At 38.3% G+C, this 20,022-nt stretch overlaps 4 protein-coding genes across 4 annotated transcripts; 3 read left to right on the plus strand and 1 right to left on the minus strand.

Annotated features, from left to right (window-relative positions):
• The first annotated feature begins 704 nt into the window (after positions 1-704).
• On the plus strand, positions 705-2,069 carry LOC120773692 (putative exonuclease GOR). The gene has a single exon (XM_040102726.1). The coding sequence runs from the start codon at positions 705-707 to the stop codon at positions 2,067-2,069; it is 1,365 nt and encodes a 454-aa protein (XP_039958660.1).
• Positions 2,070-3,355: 1,286 nt separating this feature from the next.
• On the minus strand, positions 3,356-9,266 carry LOC120773693 (putative exonuclease GOR). The gene is made up of 2 exons (XM_040102727.1): positions 7,953-9,266; positions 3,356-3,487 (listed from the first exon to the last, which is right to left on the minus strand). The coding sequence occupies exons 1-2, from the start codon at positions 9,264-9,266 to the stop codon at positions 3,356-3,358; spliced, it is 1,446 nt and encodes a 481-aa protein (XP_039958661.1).
• A 1,253-nt stretch (positions 9,267-10,519) lies between these two features.
• On the plus strand, positions 10,520-13,679 carry LOC120773694. The gene is made up of 2 exons (XM_040102728.1): positions 10,520-10,607; positions 10,978-13,679. The coding sequence occupies exons 1-2, from the start codon at positions 10,520-10,522 to the stop codon at positions 13,677-13,679; spliced, it is 2,790 nt and encodes a 929-aa protein (XP_039958662.1).
• Positions 13,680-17,023: 3,344 nt separating this feature from the next.
• On the plus strand, positions 17,024-18,712 carry LOC120773698 (putative exonuclease GOR). The gene is made up of 3 exons (XM_040102730.1): positions 17,024-17,437; positions 17,630-17,822; positions 17,931-18,712. The coding sequence occupies exons 1-3, from the start codon at positions 17,024-17,026 to the stop codon at positions 18,710-18,712; spliced, it is 1,389 nt and encodes a 462-aa protein (XP_039958664.1).
• Positions 18,713-20,022: the final 1,310 nt, after the last annotated feature.

Here is a 20,022-nt window from a genome sequence, read left to right on the forward strand (position 1 = left end):
TGAAAACATGTCTTATTTTTAAATTATATACTGAGTAAATGAAATCGTTAAAAGCATTTTTAAACAAAAATATCTTTAAATAAATAATGAAATGCTTTTAGAATCCATAATATTTCAGTTGAAGGTAAATGATTACTTTTGTAAACAAGATTTTCAATACAAAAACAAAAAGATAATTATTTCTATAAAAGTCCAAAACATGCTTTCAAGCACTTATTAGTTATATATACAATAGTTTTGAAAACAAATATTTCGTTCCTCCTTCTGCATAATTTTTCAGGTAACTGACTATCTGCCGTCTCAGCAGGTATGTACATTAACTGTAAGAGCGACAGAGAGAGCAATATACCCCAAATGAACGCGTGGCAGGATATCGGTTAACATAGGTAAGAAGCCTCTAAGCTACCTGCTAAGTTGTGATTGAAGAAGGTGGAATTACAGAAATTAATATAAAAGCCAGAATCTTTCAGGATGGATTTATAAACGATTTCGCAGTGATCGAAGAAACATCTCTAGGAAATTTGAGCCATTGGATATTACATAACAAAGTCGCGCATATTTTACCATAAAAATAGTGATTAAATTTCAAATTTACACGCATCTAATAAATCGTAAGTATAAATTATAAATAAAGATATATTTTTATTTCCAACACATTCCATATAACTGACATCATAAAAATCATTCTTGCAGACAATTTCATTATGCCACAACAAATGCAACAAACTGGTGAGACACGGAGCAGACATTCGGACCCCTACAACCCTATTAGAGGTGCATCACAAATGTGTGGCCAACAAGTGGAAGCAACTATGCCAAAGGAAAACCAACGATTGTCACTGCAGTTGCCACAACTTCTGCAAGAATTGAGGCAACTGCAGGACCAAGTTGCACATCAACAATCGCGAACGACCGGTGCCAAAAGTGACAAGAAATTCCCACAGAAACAGGCGATTAAAAAATTTGGAGGGAGAAAACCTCATGTGATTCGCAGAAACATTAATATTGCTGCGGCAAATCTACAAGTGGTCGCTTCACCGCTCGCTGATCGCTATTGGCTAAAAATTTCACAGTCAGAGTTAATAGCAAAGTTAAGACGTTATATTATCGCACCGAATCTTTTGCCCGTCTATGGCTACCCATTTAAAAGTTGTTTGTACAAGGGTAAAGTTGTAATTTATAAGAAGTTGCCCCCCCGGTTCTATACAAAGAGTACCAGCAAGCCAAATGCGCCCCACAACGATGAGAACGTGTACCCGACTGACTTGGACCGACAACACGTGCCGAATAATGATGAAGAGCCTAAGCAATGCGTACGCTGTGAACGTCCGTTTCGCATCACAAACACCGGCGAATATGTAACGCGAGAGAAATGTACTTTCCATAAAGGAAAGTTACATCGAGTGTATACTCAAAACAAGAAATACAACTTACAGTACACCTGTTGTGGCGCCTCCAGAGAGTCAGTGGGCTGCGCGTCCAATCCGGTGCACGTATGGACCGGTGTTGTGTCCGGCCTTAATGGACCATATAGAGGTTTTGTGCACACACGCCATATTACCGACGAGCCCAAGGTGTACGCGTTGGACTGTGAAATGTTTCATACAGGACGTGGACTGGCCTTGACCAAGGTCACCGTGATCGGCTTCGATGGGCAATTAGTTTATCAGAATTTTGTGCGTCCCACGTCCATCGTCGTGGACCACAATAGGCGGTTCTCAGGTGTTACTGACAGAGATGTATCCAAATCAAAAAAGCCAGTTAAGACGCTCGGTGAGGTGCAGCTTGATTTGCTTCAAATAATCGACGCCAACTCAATACTTATAGGACATGGTTTGGAGAATGATTTGAGGGTCCTGCAAATTGTGCACCAAACCGTTGTCGACACTTCGATCGTATTTTCCCATTCCAACGGTTTTCCTTATCGACACTCGCTAAAGCATTTGGTAAAAAAACACTTAAAGCGTAACATTCAATTAGAAGGCAAGAGTCACGATACTTTAGAGGATGCACGGGCATGTTGGGAGCTGATGCTCTGGAAGGTGGCCACCGACAAACAGGAGGGCTGACAAGTGGATTTCGATTATAATGGCTAGGAGTACACTATGTCTACGTTGGGTGCTCCTTTGTAGTAACGCTGTGGTGGCGTGGCTCTTCCAAACGAAGTATGTCCTGCGTTGAATTTCTCATCGCGCTGAGGGCATGTCATGCTTCATTGTTCGACGCTGCTGCGTCATGTCTCTCCACATCCCAAAGGTGTCTTACCACGGAGTTTTGCCGTTCGTCGTCCTTCAAATCACTCCACTGCAGTTCAAAAAAAGGGAAAAGTTTCGTCTGATCGCGCTGAGGGCATGTCATGCTTCATTGTTCGACGCTGCTGCGTCATGTCTCTCCACATTCCAAAGGTGTCTTACCACGGAGTTTTGCCGTTCGTCGTCCTTCAAATCACTCCACTGCAGTTCAAAAAAAGGGAAAAGTTTCGTCTGTTGTCTGCTTTCGGTTAGGATCGTTTTAGAATATTTGGCCTTTCTTACTATGAGTGAATGAGAGAAATATTCATTTACAATCACATAGGTTCCTTATCAGTTGTGTTTCTCTTAAGGCCGGTTGTTCAATTTTCTTCTAGTCTTTGTTGTTAAAACTCATTTCTTTGTTTAGAATTTAAGGTTAAGATTGTATTGTATTTAAAAACTGTGAAATTTTGAATTGAGAAATATACTACCTCGTTTATCTAAAATATCAATAAAAATTGTAAAAATTGAAAAAGAGAACAAATGTCTTAAAAAAGTTTTGAATTTTTTATTAAAATTTTTTTAACCAACAAGCTTTGTATCCGAAGATTTATAAGCTTATTATACCATGAACAGGGTATACCTATAAATTTGCAACGAAGTTTGTAGCACCCGGAAGGAAGACCCTTTAATTATATAACTAATGATCAGCTTGACGAGCGGAGATTTCCATGAAGGAGAAATGGCTTTTTCTTATGTAAAATTTTTGTTCTACTAAGTCTTGTTAGGCTGTGGATTCCAGGGCAAGTTATCACCTGATTTTATTCATTCTAAGCACAAATATGCAACGTGCTTAGGAGAAAAACTCAATCGCTCAATTTTATTAAGATAATTCACACATGTATGCGGTATAAAGTCACCCGGAAGTTCCAAAAATTGTATGTTAAACACTACTATGATCAAAAAATAGTAAGACAATTCCGTCCTCTTTTTACGAACAACTACGCGCAAATTAACATAAAACTCAAATAGTATTCCTTCTTGATAGTTTGGCCGATCGGTAGGAATTCGGAGTGCACCGCACCTTGATAATCAATGAAAACTGTCACCATAACCTTGATTTTTTACTTGATTTGAAGTGTTTCTGCCAGCTTTAGCTCACCTCTGCCACGATTTTCGGCCGACTCATCATCTGTTTCCGGATCGTAAGCATAGATCCAAGACTCATCGCCAGAAATAATACGTTTAATGACATCCTGGTAGTTGGAAAGTGTTGTTTCAGAGACGTTAACGCAGCGATGTGTTTCTAAAAAAAAATTTAGTTATTTTGGAACCAATCTTAGGCTCAAATGATCTTACAAAATGGATATCACTGATCCTTCCAATATTCCGACGATGCTTTCTTTATTTTATCGACGTATTGATTATCAGTTGAGTATACTACATGGGCTAAGGGATGTATTGGCCCGATTCAACTAATTTGTGACACACAGTTACTCTTATCAGTAAAGGATTATCCATGAATGTAAATTATATATCTCACACATAGTAAGACTTTGCCACACACATTGACCGATATTGTCGGTAAAAAGTTGGGTGTCCACATATTCGGCACTTAGGGGCTTGAACAGTTTTGGTTCGATTTAGAATTAAAGGTCATAAGGTACTATTACTAATCGGTATTCGGTACTATTCGGGCAATGTTTTATTCTGATGCATTATTTTATAACAGAAAAATTTGTTTGGCTTAAAAATTGTGTTATATGGGAAGTAGGCGTGGTTGTAGCTCGATTTCGATAATTTTTCGCACTATAATATAGAAATGTTAGAGGTATGTTATGTACCGAAGTTGGGTGAAATCGGTCAAGGTTAGAGGGCGGGACCACGACACTTTTTTATTAGTCTTAGCCTACAGAGCTGCCGGATCGTTAGTATTTGAATTATATCATTTTAAATGAACTAACTTTTGATATCCTGGAAACTGGATAAAAAGGAGCTTCGAACTTTAGACCTGGTGGAATGAGTACCTAAGTCGGTGAAATCAGTGGACGCCCAAAAGATGTTGTTACCGACGAAAACATTAAAAAATCCACAAATTGCTTTTTCATGATCGTATATTGAAACTAAATGAAATAACAGGCACTTTAAAAATTTCGACTAATGTGTACATCATATAATTCACGAATGGGTATGAGAAAGCTCCGTGCAAAGCGGATACCGCACGAGCTTACGTTTGATCAAAAACAACGACATGTTGATGATCCGAAACATTGTTTGGATCGACAATGTGATAATGGATTCAAATTATCCATCATTTCACTCCGAAGTCCAATCGTTAGTCATCAGAGAGAACGGCACAGTCGGCCGGCAAGGGTATGGCATCTGCAAGTTGGAATGCACATTAAATAATTTTTATTGACTACCTTGAAAAAGGAAGAATCTTCAACAGCGATTATGATATAGTGTTATTGGACAGTTTGAGGGACAAAATTGCAGAAAAATGCCGGCATTTGTAGAAAAAAAGTGATATTTCACCAACACAAAAATCCATGAATTGGATCCGGATTCTCCTGATCTCGCTCACAGCGATTATTTCCTATTCTCAGATCTCAAAAGAATGCTAGGTGGGAAGAAACTTTCAGCCTATTTTAAAGCAAAGGACAAATCGTATTACAAAAATGGTATCGAAAAGTTAGAGTGTTGCTATTTTGCAGTTTATTTTTGATATAATGAAGATCCTCGAAATATGAAGACTTTTTCAGTTATACTAAAGAACTATAAACACTAATAAACACTAATAACAGAATATGGGTTGCAAGGGCTCAAGTCTACTGTTTTGATTGTTCCTTGGTTTCTGGTGTGTACCACTAGCTCCATATTTCGTCAGCGGTCATGACTGACTCTTTAGAAGTGGGCTTAAACAGCTTCTTATCTTGGTGAGAAGATGTCTCACCGTACCGGTGGTTATACAGAGTGAGCAATCAATGTATTATATTTGAAAGTAACACACAGAGATTCCCCGCGCCTTGGTATCTGCGTCACTGTTGGCAACCATAAATGTGAACAAGTAAGGAAGGGCTAAGTTCGAGTGTTACCGAACCTTTTATACTCTCGCATGACAAAGTGATAATCGAGATTTCATTATCCGTGATTTACATATTTTTCAAATACCGTATTTGTGTAAAGTTTTATTCCGCTATCATCATTGGTTCCTAATGCATATATTATACAGAGAAGGCATCAGGTGGAATACAAAATAGCGTTATGTTGGAAGAAGGCGTGGTTGTGAACCGATTTCACCCATACTTCCTACATGTCATCAGGGTGTTAAGAAAATATTATATACCGAATTTCATTGAAATCGGTATAATAGTTCCTGAGATATGGTTTATGGTCCATAAGTGGGCGACGCTACGCCCATTTTCAATTTTTAAAAAAAGCCTGGTTGCAGCTTCCTTCTGCCATTTCTTCCGTAAAATTTAGTGTCTGACGTTTTTTGTTAGTCGGTTAACGCACTTTTAGTGATTTTCAACATAACCTTTGTATGGGAGGTGGGCGTGGTTATTATCCGATTTCTTCCATTTTTGAACTGTATATGGAAATGCCTGAAGGAAACGACTCTGTAGAGTTTGGAAAAAAACTTAGAAAAAGCTTAGTAGAGGGCGGGGCCACACCCACTTCCAAAAAAATTACGTCCAAATATGCCCCTCCCTAATGCGATCCTTTGTGCCAAATTTCACTTTAATATCTTTATTTATGACATTTTATAGGTTTTCGATTTTCGCCATTTTGTTGGCGTGGCAGGAGGCCGATTTTGCCAATCTTCGAACTTAACCTTCTTATGGAGCCAAGAAATAGGTCTACCAACTTTCATCATTATATCTCAATTTTTACTCAAGTTACAGCTTGCACGGACGGACGGACGGACAGACAGACATCCGGATTTCGACTCTACTCGTCACCCTGATCACTTTGGTATATATAACCCTATATCTGACTCTTTTAGTTTTAGGACTTACAAACAACCGTTATGTGAACAAAACTATAATACTCTCCTTAGCAACTTTGTTGCGAGAGTATAAAAATTTAAGGACTTTGTATATTTCGAAGCCAGGCAATAATCTACCATCAATCCACCAATAATCTAAATCTGGAGATCAAGCGCAGGAAAAATCTTGTCTCAACAGCGGATACTTTGCGATCGATGGACATTTGAGAAGCAACAAGATCCTTCTCTAAAGCAAAAATTACGCTTTAGAAGTTCCTCATCGGCAGTAGAAACAAGGACTATGACTAAGCGAGATGAGAGAGAACTTGAAGCATTCGAGAGAACTATTCTCTAAAAGGTGTTTGAGGCCGCCCGCGTGGGCATTGAATATCGAAGGGATGGTGTGATCTCATAAAGGATAGAGGCAGCTACGAGTCCATTTCGAATAGAAACAGTCTACGGTATGAAAATTTATTATTGAGTAGAGGGCGAATCTGACAACTTATCGCACCAATCTCGTAAGCAGATTTTTTTCATCCTTCATATAAAAAAGTATAGATTTCCTTCTTTATCCTGTTAACTTTAGCACATAATCCTAACTTTTAGACGAAAGAGTACAACTATTACATGAAACCGTTTATTTTACCCAAAATTATTAACACACATATGTATTATATATACATATACCGACAGTTAAAAATAAGCATAACTGTTTAATCTTTTATTAGATTTTAATTAATTTTAAATTTGTTTAGGTACAATTTGCAATTTCTTTTAATATAAAATATTAATTTTATAATGTAATATTTATATATAATTTTGAGTGTCAAACGATTTTCGAAGTTGCCTAATTGAGAGAACTTGAAACATTCAACCATTCGAGGCATTATTTCTCTTTTCTTATTTTGAAATTGTTACTTTTTGACGTGAGGTTGTACATCGATGGCATCGATCGATTCGAATCTCAATTTCCCACTTAGAAGCAATTTTTCAATACTACTGCGACCAAAATGGCATACTGCCTTTAAGAGAGTGTATTTTTACGAATTATAAGTCACACATAATTCCCGTCCTGCTGTATGGTGCAGAGTCTTGGACGATGTCAACAACGGATGAGTCGATGTTGTGAGTTTTCGAGAGAAAAGTTCTGCGAAAGATTTATGGTCCTTTGCGCGTTAGCCACGGCGAATACCGCATTCGATGGAACGATGAGCTGTACGAGATATACGACGACATCGACATAGTTCAGCGAATTAAAAGACAGCGGCTACGCTGGCTAGGTCATGTTGTCCGGATGGACGAAAACACTCCAGCTCTGAAAATATTCGACGCAGTACCTGCCGGGGGAAGCAGAGGAAGAGGAAGACCTCCACTCCGTTGGAAGGACCAAGTGGAGAAGGACCTGGCTTCGGTTGGAATATCCAATTGGCGCCACGTAGCGAAAAGAAGAAACGACTGGCGCGCTGTTGTTAACTCGGCTATAATCGCGTAAGCGGTTTCTACGCCAATTAAGAAGAAGAACATTTTTACGAATTTCATCAAGCATACGTACGAAGCCCCAACAAACCTATTTTAATACCTATATAAAATTATTTATGACAAATAATTTCAAATGTTTAATTTTTTATTTAATTTTCATAATTTTTCTTTTTTTGTGCAAATAATATTTTTTTAATATAAAATGTTTATCTTATCCATCTGACCGGTCGCCTTGGAAGGATCCTGTTGCGCACTTTCCACATAACCAACTCCAAACAGGCACGAGCGTTTTCCACACTGTCGTGACCGTTGTTGCCACATTGTATATCGCGCTTTAAGTATTTCTTAGTTAGATTCTTAAGCGAATGACGACGTGGAAAGCGTAATGGGTGTGGGAACTCATGTGCCGTGTCGACTACCTTCTTATGAACAATCTTCAACACACGTAAATCGTTCTCCATACTATGACCAATGAGTATTGTATCGGCATCGATCAGTTGCAGCAAATCTTTTTGAGCTTCGGCGAAGGTTTTCAAATTTTTGTTTTGCATCTCACATAGATCTTTGGCGGTTACACCTGAGAAGCGAGTACAATAATCGACAACTTCACTTGTCGGCTTCACAAAATGATCATAAACCACTTGTCCATCATAACCAACTAACGATACTCTGGCCACTTCGAGTCCACGGCCGGTGTAACACATTTTACAATTCAGCGCATACACTTTGGCTTCAATATCTGATTTATCGGAGCGTGGTTGTGTGTAAAGAAAATCATTATAGGGTCCGCTATATCCATCTTTAATCCCCTGCCACACGTGCAGCTTATAACGCTCGCAACCCTCTGAGTCTCTCTCACCTGCGCAGCAAGTAAACCTCTCCTTAAATTCGCCGCTGTGATAGACACAGCTTTCTTTGGTTAAATATTCCCCTGCCTCGCTCACGTGAAAGGGGCGATCGCATCGTACGCAAATATGTTCCAATTTACAAGGGCTTCTATAGAATGAGTACTCTCGTGGCTTAGATTGTTGGTCGATGAATACGCCGTCTTCGTCGTAACTTTCCACTGGGTAACCATAGTGACTCAAAAAATTTCGTGTCAAGATATGCCGATAGCGACGTAAACGTTTTGCGAACTTGACTTCTGATAAATGGAGTTTCTTATGCTGATCTAATGGTGGCAAGGTTGTTGGCAGTATAGTATCATTATCATTATAGCTTTCGATCTGTTTAAGTTTGTGATATTTTTGTAGTTCTTTTCCTGAAAGATTTTCGAACTCTTTCTGTTTTCTAAGTTCTTCTACTTCTTGATCGAGTTCCACTTGTTGTTTTAATAGCTCTTCAATTTGTTTTGTAATTTCGTTTTCCTGAAGTATTAGCTTATCTATTTTCAACTTTGATCCTTCTTGTCTTAGCTTTAAGAGAGTTAGTTGTAGATTTGTAGAGGGTTCTTCTTGATTCAAGTCAACTAGTCCAGGTTTCAGGATGGTTTGGAAGTCTTGCTTGTTTGCAATCATATTTTTGGACTGTTCCAAGGGTTTGTTTAACGGTGCGTCGAAATTATTCATTTTTTAAATTTGCCGTTCTTTATGAGTATTTAGATGAAAAGTTGTTAAGTATTTTTTCCTTAATATTTATGTTTTTGAAAACAAACGCTTTTATATAGTTTACGGTGGAGTTATTAATAGCAGATATCAGATGGCTTTTTAGCTGATTTGTTTCTTAAGAAGAATGTGACGTTACCGTAGTAGAAGTGATACTCGATTTTCGAAAGGATTGTCGCTTCTTTTATAGGTGATTCTCAGTCATTCGACTCATGTTTCAGGTAGGCACAGGTAACGGAGTTTATTAAGGTGATTTAACTATGTTCGGCTTAATCCTTCAGCCCTTCGTGTTTATCTTGTGCCTTTCCAAGAACCTGCTTTGTCGTAGTTGACTACCTGTGTAGTAGTTTTTTGTTTATCTGTGAAACAATGAGCGAACATTTTACCTGTTTTGTCACTTTTTTATCCAAGAAAAATTGCCAGTAGTTAAAATATTTTCACTATTTTCTAACAGTCTTTCATATATTCGATTCAATTCAGTTTTTCATCTATCGAAAGTCATCTACCTGCATTCGCAATTAATATCTGGGTCGTTTAATTTTTGATGTATCAGAAGGATGAATGGTTTTACATGGGATCTCTTTAACTTCTTTGTAAATTTTATTTTGTGTTCTTTTGACAATGTAAGGGGTTTTTCCCCCTTGAATCAAATTTTTTCGTCGAAATATTTGTGTGTTGTTAATAGAAAGAAATACGAGTATTTAAGTGACTAATGTATAATTGACTGGAAGCATTAGCCGTAAAACCTAAACTCGACAACCCTTATATTTTTTAATATTTACATATGTATATGTATAAATTAATATCCAGAAAATGGGCGTAACCCTCCACATATACTTATCTCATCATCGGAATTAAGTAAATAGTTTAATCTCCACCTTGACCTTGTAAGTTACTTGGAAATGTATTTTGCACCTTTTCTGGATTTTCCGAGGGATTATGATAAGTAACAGGTAAGCAGACTACCTGCACACTAAGTCGCTTTATAAAGGCGAACGAAATCGTTGCGTTGTCGCAGTTCCGACTTTGCACCCGATGACATCACGTATGCAGTTTGCAAAATAGCAAAATACTATAAAAACAAGCTACAGATATATTTTTCTTGAGGAATATATTATCTCTGAACTAACTTAGTTCTATAATAATAAAAAAACCGAAAAAGTCGAGATCGAAAAAATATAATAACAGTATTTTAATATTCTATTAAAGTATTAAAAATGTATCGTTATCACCCTAGTTTCACTTTCCATCAACACTACTTCGGCGTCATGCCAGTTTACGTGATCTTTATTGGACCAGGGCGAGGTAAGTTGAAATTGTATTTATGAAAAGTTGCGAATTGAAGAAATAACTAGCGTACATTAAGAAAAATAGCAAAGAAAGAGATTATAGCACTTCCATGAGATACAAGAGATTTTTCATAAAAGAGCAGAGCTCATATGTACATAACGAGTGGTCTGAGTTGAATACGACTGACAGCAGAAGTTCCTGAGTTAGTTGAGTAACGAAACTCCAAATACGATGCAGCTGAAAGGCTGCTTCGTCATATTCTAACAAGGGATCTTTCGGGAATTTCTGAAACTAAAATGAACTTAGTTTTATAACTTAGTGTTTAAACTTACTTCTCATATGGTTGACTAATGAAATCTTTATAATTTTCTCTCATTTCATACAGGCAATCGGAGTCTAATGACTTTCATGCAACAATATCGAAACCGCTTACAGTACGATAAAAAGCAGGAAAGGCAAGAGAAAAAATATCAAGCCATTCAGAAGACCCAACCGAAACAAGAATGGCCAGGAGAGCAACAAAACCTAGCATTTCTGAAAACAGAAGAGGAGGAAAAATGGAAACAATATATTCAACAGAAACTAGAATGGCGACAACAGCAAAATCTCAAGAAAGAAAAGGCAGAGAAAATACTAAGACAGGAAGACGAGCAAACACAAGAGATGCCAGCTGACTTAACCTGTACGTGGCAGATCCCGAGGTGGGATGGAAAAAAACAGCAAAACATGATATTGCAAACGCAAATATTGGAAAAGGAGCTTGTAGATTCTGTACAAAATCGTCACCTGGAGGAGGAGGTTAGGGCGAAGCACATGTTGCAAAAACGACATCTTGAAGAGCAACTAAAAGCCAAACGAGAATTGCAAACACGTCACTTGGAGGAGCAACTCAGGGTTATGCATATGTTGCGAAAGCAACAGCTGGAAGAAGAGCTTCGAGAAAAGAGATTACTGCAGGAGCGACAACTCGAGGAAGAGCTGAAAGCCAAGGAGTCATTACAAAAGCGTCACCTGGAAGAAGAGTTAAGAGTAAAGGAGTTAATACTAAATCGTAAGCGAATATTAAGAAAACAGTGTCGTGAATTAAGCAAACAAACACCAAAACAAGAGCAACCACAAAAGTTACAAGAAACGCAGACGAAAGTACCGGTGGGAAAAGATAATGAAAAAATACTTAAGCGGCAGTGTCAAGAAGATTTAAAAAGAGAGAAGCTGAAGGAGCTGCTAAAGCAAGAGATACGTAAGCTGAAGCAGGAAATACAGCTCGAGAAGTTGAAAAAAGCGAATGACAGTGAAAAAATACAAACAAACTCCATTGTGCAGTCCAAATCCAGTTTGTCGGAAGCTGATTTTGCCAAGCATTTACGACGTCACATAATCGAAGCAAAACTTTTGAGGTGCCATGGCTATCCAGTCGAGAGCGTCACTCATGATGGCTGCGTGGAGATCCACAAACACCAACCAGACCTTGTTGACTTATCAGAATCTATTACAAACAACGGGGTTACTGTTAGCAGTTGCTTTAGTTCGTTCTCGGTGATATCGGAAACGATCGATAATAATGTTGACGATTTAGCGATCAGTAAGAAAGGTGATGGAGATCAAAACCAGACACAGCTCGTCGAGTTCGGTGCAATTCCACTGAAAGAAATACGTAAATCGCCAAAAATAGTATCGTCAAGCGCTAACAGCTCATTTTCGGTGATATCAGATACGGACGATAATAATGTAGACGATTTAGTGATCACTAACAAAAGTGGCAATGATGAGAGCCAGACACAGCTCGTTGAGTTCGGTATAATTCCACCGGCAGAAAAACATAAATCGCCAATAATGGTATCGTCAAGCACTAACAGCTCATTTTCAGTGATATCAGAGACGAACGATAAGAATGTCGACGATTTATCGATCGCTAACAAAGGTGACGAAGATCAAAACCAGACACAGCTCGTTGAGTTCGGTATAATTCCACCGGCAGAAAAACATAAATCGCCAATAATGGTATCGTCAAGCACTAACAGCTCATTTTCAGTGATATCAGAGACGAACGATAAGAATGTCGACGATTTATCGATCGCTGACAAAGGTGACGAAGATAAAAACCAGCCACAGCTCGTTGAGTTTGGTTCAATTCCACAGACGGAAAAACACAAATCGCCAAAAATAGTATCGTCGAGCACTAACAGCTCATTTTCAGTGATATCAGATACGAACGATAACAATGTAGATTGTGTAATGATCTATGATAAGGAACAAAACTGCCGTCAATTCGATGAGTCCTTGCGGAAAGATTGCGTTCGCTGTGGGCGACCCTTCTATGTCAACGAATTGGGCGAATATTTAAATCGTGAAAGTTGCACTTATCATTGGGGTAAGCTACACTACGCCTATAAAGGGAAACGAGGTTACATTCCACAATATACCTGTTGTGAGGGTCACAAAGGTTCCGAAGGTTGTGCACGCCATCCGCTACATATATGGAGTGGTATTGTGGACGGTCTAAACGGTCCCTACAATGACTTCCTACGTACGCGTGCACGTTGTGAGAAAACCGACGATGCACCCAAAGTGTATGCACTCCAGTGTAAAATGTGTTTCACTGGGCGCGGACTCGAGGTAACCAAGGTAATGTTGATGGGCTACGACGGACAATTAGTATATGACCAATATGTACAGCCGACAACTGACATCGTAGATTATTGGATGTACTACTCGGACAACAGTCGCACGGATACACTTGAAAGAAGAATTTTTAAGAGGTTGTCCGACGTGCAACAGGATTTGCTCGAATTGATTGATGCCGATACCATACTCATTGGACACTGTTTAGAGCATGAATTGCGTGTGTTGCGCATTATGCATAAAAATATCGTTGACATAGCTATCGAATTCGCACATCCATTGGGTTTGTTCCCCGGTCGGTCACTTCAGAACTTGGCTGAGATTTATTTAAAGCGCGGCACTCAAGATGGCAGCCAAGGTCCTGATGGTTTGGAGGATATGCGCATTTGTTTAGAGCTCATGAAGTGGAGAGTGCGAGAGGATAAGCGCCAAATCGGATCAAAAATAATACCGGAACTTTATTAATCTTTTATGTTTCTATGCAAATAAATGACTAAATATGCAATTTTTAATTCTTGCTAATTTTGTTGAAAAAAAATTAATAAATATTGAATACAGCAAAGCGAAAAATTATTTTTTTTGTTAAAAATATTGTAAATTTGTAATATTGGTCAAGGGGTTTCCTCGGGTAAAAAACAGCATTTTTTCAACAATTGTTTTCTCAAATAAAAAAAGAAATATTTTATAAATTATTTAATTAATTATTTATTTAATTTTATAACGAAAATTTCGGGACAATTTCTTTTTTTAAATAGTAATCGGAACAAAAATCCTTCGTCCGATTCTTTAAAAATTGTATCTGAAAGACCTGTGTAAAATTTCATGAACATCGTTTGTGTAGTTGTTTCTCGAGAATCGACTTCAAAACAAAGTTTCGAGAAACCACTTAGCCTAGCTAGTCTCGAGCGTGTCTAGTTTTTAAGGCCGTATCTCCGAAACTATTACCCGGCTCAACTTGGAAACTTAGGACCATATTCTAGAGATGTGGTAGAATTTCATAAGATAATAAAAAAAATCGATGTTTTAAGCCCGTAAACGAATGTAATCCATTAACAGCGTAACATGGTCAAAATTTAATCTATTAAAGCTCTGTGAGAGTTTTGCGCTTCTCCAGTTAGTTGATGTATAGACTATATGTATACCAACTTGAGAATCCCAGAAAACGGGGTTATCATCTTTTCTGAGAATAGAACTGCTTTTGCAAAAAGCTTGATTTCACAGCAATTTCGTTTGTTTTTTGGTTTCTTGTGTGTATACCAGTAGATCCATGTTTCATCACTTAATGGTCACAAGTTATGTTTGTTACATACGTTACGTTGTCTCAGGATTATGCTTGCTGTCCGGAGAAGGTTAGAACGCATCGGACCGGTAGTTTTTGCGGCTTAATCGAAGTGTATGGAAAACTTGTTGTAAGCCTCTGCTTGGCATACTCATTCTTTACTTCAGAGAACTTGTTTTTTTCGAGACCCAAGTCTCGTCACTGGTATTAATACGTTTTTGATGAATGTTGAGTTCTCAGCTACGTTGTCAAACACCTCTTTCAGGCTCCACGTTTCGCCGCCTGTAATGATTCTTTTCATGAATGTAGAGTTGTCAAACATATATTTTATGATCTACACGACGTCGTTTTGCAATTTTTTCCATTGTAAAAAAATACTTTGACAAAGGGAAATACAGAATGTGTTTTCGGAAGATCGTCGATTGACTGAGAGAGATTTAGTATAGGCTCTACACATTTTATTAGGCAGTGTGAGCCATATTTTAAGTGAAATTTTGGGTTTTAGAAAGTTGTGTGCAGAATGGGTGCCGAATTCGCTCACAATGGAAAAAGCACATTCGAGTGCGACTTTCTCAGCAACATTTGGAGCGTTTTAAAAAAGGATAAAGTGGATTTTGTGCGTCGATTCATCACTATGGATGAGACTTGGGTCTATCACCATGATCCTTAATCAAAACAAGAGGCTAAAGACTGGTGTGAACCGTTTTCGGCTTCGAAACGAGTTCGTGTCTGGAAATCGGCCAAGAAGGTTATGGCATCAGTTTGTTCGGGATGTGAGAGGAATTTGGTTTGTGGATTACTTGCAAACTAGTAAAACAAATAATTCTTAATATTATTGCAACCTTTGAAAGAACAAATTCGTGAAAAAATATCCGATTTGCAGAACAAAAAATCCTTTTTCATCAGGACAATGCACCGTGTCACAAGAGCCTTTTGACAATGGCTAAAATCCATGAATTGAAGTTCGAATTGTTGGAGCATCCACCGTATTCACCAGATTTGGCCCCAACCGACTTCCATTGGTTTTCAGAACTCAAAAAATGTATGGGTGGTAAGCGTTTTCCATGAAAGTAAGTGGTCATAACGGCTATAGAAGCGTATTTTACAGACCTTCCGGATTCTCATTTCAGGGATGGGATCCATAGATTGGAGGATCGTTGGAGCAAGTGTATTAATGTTCAGGGAGACTATATTGAATAATGAAGTGTGTTTTGTATTATAAAATTGTGTTTTTCTTATCAAACGACAAAACTTATTGAACAAACTGGTAATCGGTTAGTTATATGGTACCCCTATATGCTATTGTTTCTTCGGAGATTGTTCCGTTGTCTTGGATTACAACCCATGCCTAATTTCGCGAATATCTCGTCAAATAAAAAACTTTTCCATACAAGCAAATTTTGTTTTATCTCTTCGATCGACAGAAAACGGGTTCCACTGAATTATCATCTTGTAAAATCCATGAATTGTTCTTCCACAATTCCGGCCGTTATCGATGTTCTCAAGCAAACGCCTCAATACGTCCAAATAGATCTTCTTATTGACCGTCTGTCCCTCCGGAACAAATCCATGACGCACCAAACCACGAATGTCGTCAAAAAAATCAACATCACACTGATTTTTGAGCGGCTTTGGCGTGGCTTTTTTTGGTTTCGGCTCGTTAGCTCATACACCCATGTCTCATCGGCAGCTGTAATGTTCTTCAGGAATGTGAGATCGGAATTAGCACGATCAAGGATGTCCAAAGAGACCTGTTTACGTTACTCTTTTTGAAAATATTCAGCTTTATCGAGATGTGTCTAGTAAGAAAGCGTTTCATACCCAATACATATATCCACCAGAGTCATTCGAACGGACCTGCGAGAGATGTCGAGCTCTCCTGTCATCTCTCTAGCACTTACCTGACGATTTTCAAACGCGACATCTTTCACTTTTTAATATTTTCATCAGTTCAAGAGCTCGAAGGTCGTCCAGAACGATGCTCTCTCGTCTTCAACAAGCTCTCGACCGCCATTGAAGGCTTTATACTACTCGCAGGCTTGTGCTTATAAACAAAATATATCTACTATATATAGCTTAAGGCTCCGATATGTTCTTCTGGATATTACCAAATTACTGGCAGTCTTAGAATACCCTGTTAAGGGTATAAAACTATCTAAAATTACAAGTACTACGGATATAATTTTTTGAGATTAACATGGAGAAAAGAACACCTTGAAACTAAGTAATTTTTAGAAAAATAATTCAAGCATTATGTTGTGGTTCAAATGCATTAAATTGATCATTAGTTTGTATTGTTTAGTTTACCACTCCAGGGGTAACACAGGTAAATGAGCGTTTGATTGAGTACCTGTGTGGTAGGTAAGTCTGTGGGCCAAGGGATTGCACAAAAAGTTATTCAAATTTCTACCTGCCTGTTACTAAGAGTATATAAGCAGCTGTTATCCTTTCATTGGCATAGTTTCGATCAGACTTCGAAAGCTACACACCACACCTGAGAAAATAGAAATTTGCTCATCGCGTTTAAAAAATGAATCAACGACAACTGCAACCAGTCTATCTTAGTCAGATTCTGCACGATGTTAGACCACTGTTCGACTATATCATCAGACCACTGCTACGTGCAGCAGTGCTTCTGATAACTTTCTGTGATCTTACACCAAGAACGTTGGATCACCGGGTCTTTACTTTTATTAATGTGAATCGTCGGCAGAAACGATTGTCATCGAAGCAACTGCAAGAGCTGATACAGTTGAAAGAGAGGAGACAAGCAGAGCTGAAGAAAGACCAAGAAATTAGAAAAAAGCTGGAGAAAGAAAAGAGTAAACAACAAAAATTAGGCGATCAAAAGCTCAAACAGAAACAAGAGCTTGAAGGAAAAAGATTATTACAGAAGAAGAAGCGACAAGAAACATTGAAACAGCAACGCGATTTGAAAAGGCAACAACAACGAGAGAAGAAACATCGCCAACAAGAATTGCGGAGAAAATATGAGCTCCAGCTGATGCAAAAACAGCAGTTTGTAGAACAGCTTGAAGACGAGGACTTCCTATGCCACCAGCAAGTTATATTAGAGGTCCAATCTGAGAAAGTCGAAGATATTAAAACACATGTTGTCACACCTTTACTGCAGTTCGCCAAGCTTAATTTGGCGGAGGCTGAGTTCGTGAAACATTTACATCGGTATATTATGGAACCGTGTTTATTACGTCTCTATGGCTACCCCACGGAGAGCACCACTCACGAAGGTTGCATCGAAATTTTTAAGTATATACCTCACCAGTTTGGCTTACGAGGAAGCAATTCGAGCGAGTCGGAAAGCAGTAGCAGTTCACGTTCACCCTCAAGGAGTTCGGATTCAGGAGATAGCTGTACAACAGCAATGGATTGTGATTCTACCGAAACAAGTGAAGATGAAGCAGACGTTTTAGGAGAAGCAAAGAAAATCTGCGCAAGATGTGGGCGTTCGTTCTACGTTACCGATTCCTTTGAATATGTAAGCCACGAAAGCTGCACTTTTCACTGGGGAAAACTAAATGGTACATACAGCAAAGGGTGTTATACCACACAATACACATGTTGTTCAGGTGCTAAGGATTCGGAAGGCTGTGAACGTCACTCACAACACGTATGGAGTGGTGTTGTCAATGGTATAAATGGACCTTACAATGATTTCGTACACACTCTGCCACGCTCTGGTAAAACAACTGCTGCTTCCAAAGTGTACGCGTTGGATTGTGAAATGTGTTACACCGATCGAGGACTCGAAGTAACTAAGGTCACAATGGTTGCTTACGATGGTCAGGTGGTTTATGACCATTTTGTGCGGCCCACAGACAAAATTGTAGATTATAATACACGCTTTTCCGGTGTAACCGCAAGCGATCTATGTAAAAATAAAAACAAGAATTTGAAAACCTTAAAAGAAGTTCAACAGGATTTGCTGCAATTGGTCGACGCCGATACCATACTCATTGGTCATGGCTTGGAGAATGATTTGCGTGTGTTGAGGATAGTTCATAAGAAGGTAGTAGATACAGCATACGAGTTCCCACACCCCTTAGGTTTCCCATATCGCCGTTCGCTTAAAAGTCTGACTAAAAAATATTTAAAGCGCGAAATTCAATGTGGGAATGAGGGTCACGATAGTTTGGAAGATACGCAAGCATGCTTGGAACTGATGATGTGGAAAGTACGTAAATATATTGATCTAGCATAGTTGTTATTATTGTATATATTTATTATATTATTTTAAGCAGTTAGTTGTAAGAAATAATAAAGAAATATATCGAATTAAAAATTGAAATTAAACTGTTAAAGTTGTTGTCTATAATAGATACAAATTAAAACTGTATAATAACTAGTTTTTAATTGAAGAAATATTTGGGGTTCCAACAAACAAAATTGAAAAAGAGAAGAAATTTGAATAATAGGTCTAATGATAACCAATCCGTTATTGTTGCAAATTATAAAGGGGTTCATTTAATATAGTTACCATGAACCGTTTGAGATGAGATATGCACCGTTTTGTTCGAAAACTTGTTGCCATTTTGAAGTTGATTCCATAATATACACATGGAAGCCCTTATCGATATTCGGAAAAAAACTAGAACAGTCGATTTTCGCAAGCTTCACTTTAGACAAATTTTTCAAAAGCAAAATCATTAACCATAGCTAGGAACAGTTAGAAATCACGTCAGGTGACTATTAGGTGAATGCTAGCGATCTCTATCGTTGGGTATGGCGTTGTTCTGATGGAACACAATTTCTTTCCCATAGGCCATAACTGGTTGCTTCTGGACTATTGCTTAAGACTGGTATGGACAGCGGAATCACAGGAAACTGTAAAGCTGATGAGCTAGCAAGAGATGGCAACCTTAAACCGCTATCGGTAGATTGGGAGCGGATCGGTGTTCCCATATCCTCTTGTGTTCTACTACTGAATAGCTGGTCTTCGCGAAAGCTTGGTCAACGCTGTCCCAAACACCTTTTGGCTCAAGATCGATCGCAAGAAATCTAGTGATCTCTTAGCTCTCAGTAAGGCTAGCCTCTATATTGGCGTCCACGCAGTAAGGCTGGGAATTATACCAGACGCCATCTGCGGAAGCTGTATGTAAGAAGATGAGGTGGAAGGTCAAGACTTAATCACTTGAGAGCGTATATATTGGAAGTTAAACGCCTGTGCAAATTTGTATTAGCTACTGAAGGTTTGGCTAATTTGTAGTTCGAACCCAGGAGTTCTTCTGACAACATAAAGTAGTCCATGTGCGATCTTCGATCAGCCATTCAACCTAAGCTAACCAAAGCACATTGAATATAGCTAATAAAAATAAATATAAATAATAAATCAAGGCTAACTTCATTATAAAAAATTATTTGTAGAATGAAACCCAACTCGATTTAAAAAAAAAACTCAAAGTTTTGAGTAAACATTTTGTTATGCATCTTGCTAAACTTTCCTCTCCTTGTTTATGGTGTTTAGGTCTTTGAATGGAGTAATTATTTTACTTAAACATACTATATATCCAA

The sequence above is a fragment of the Bactrocera tryoni genome, chromosome 4, assembly GCF_016617805.1.
Source record: "Bactrocera tryoni isolate S06 chromosome 4, CSIRO_BtryS06_freeze2, whole genome shotgun sequence".
Lineage (NCBI taxonomy): Eukaryota > Metazoa > Arthropoda > Insecta > Diptera > Tephritidae > Bactrocera > Bactrocera tryoni.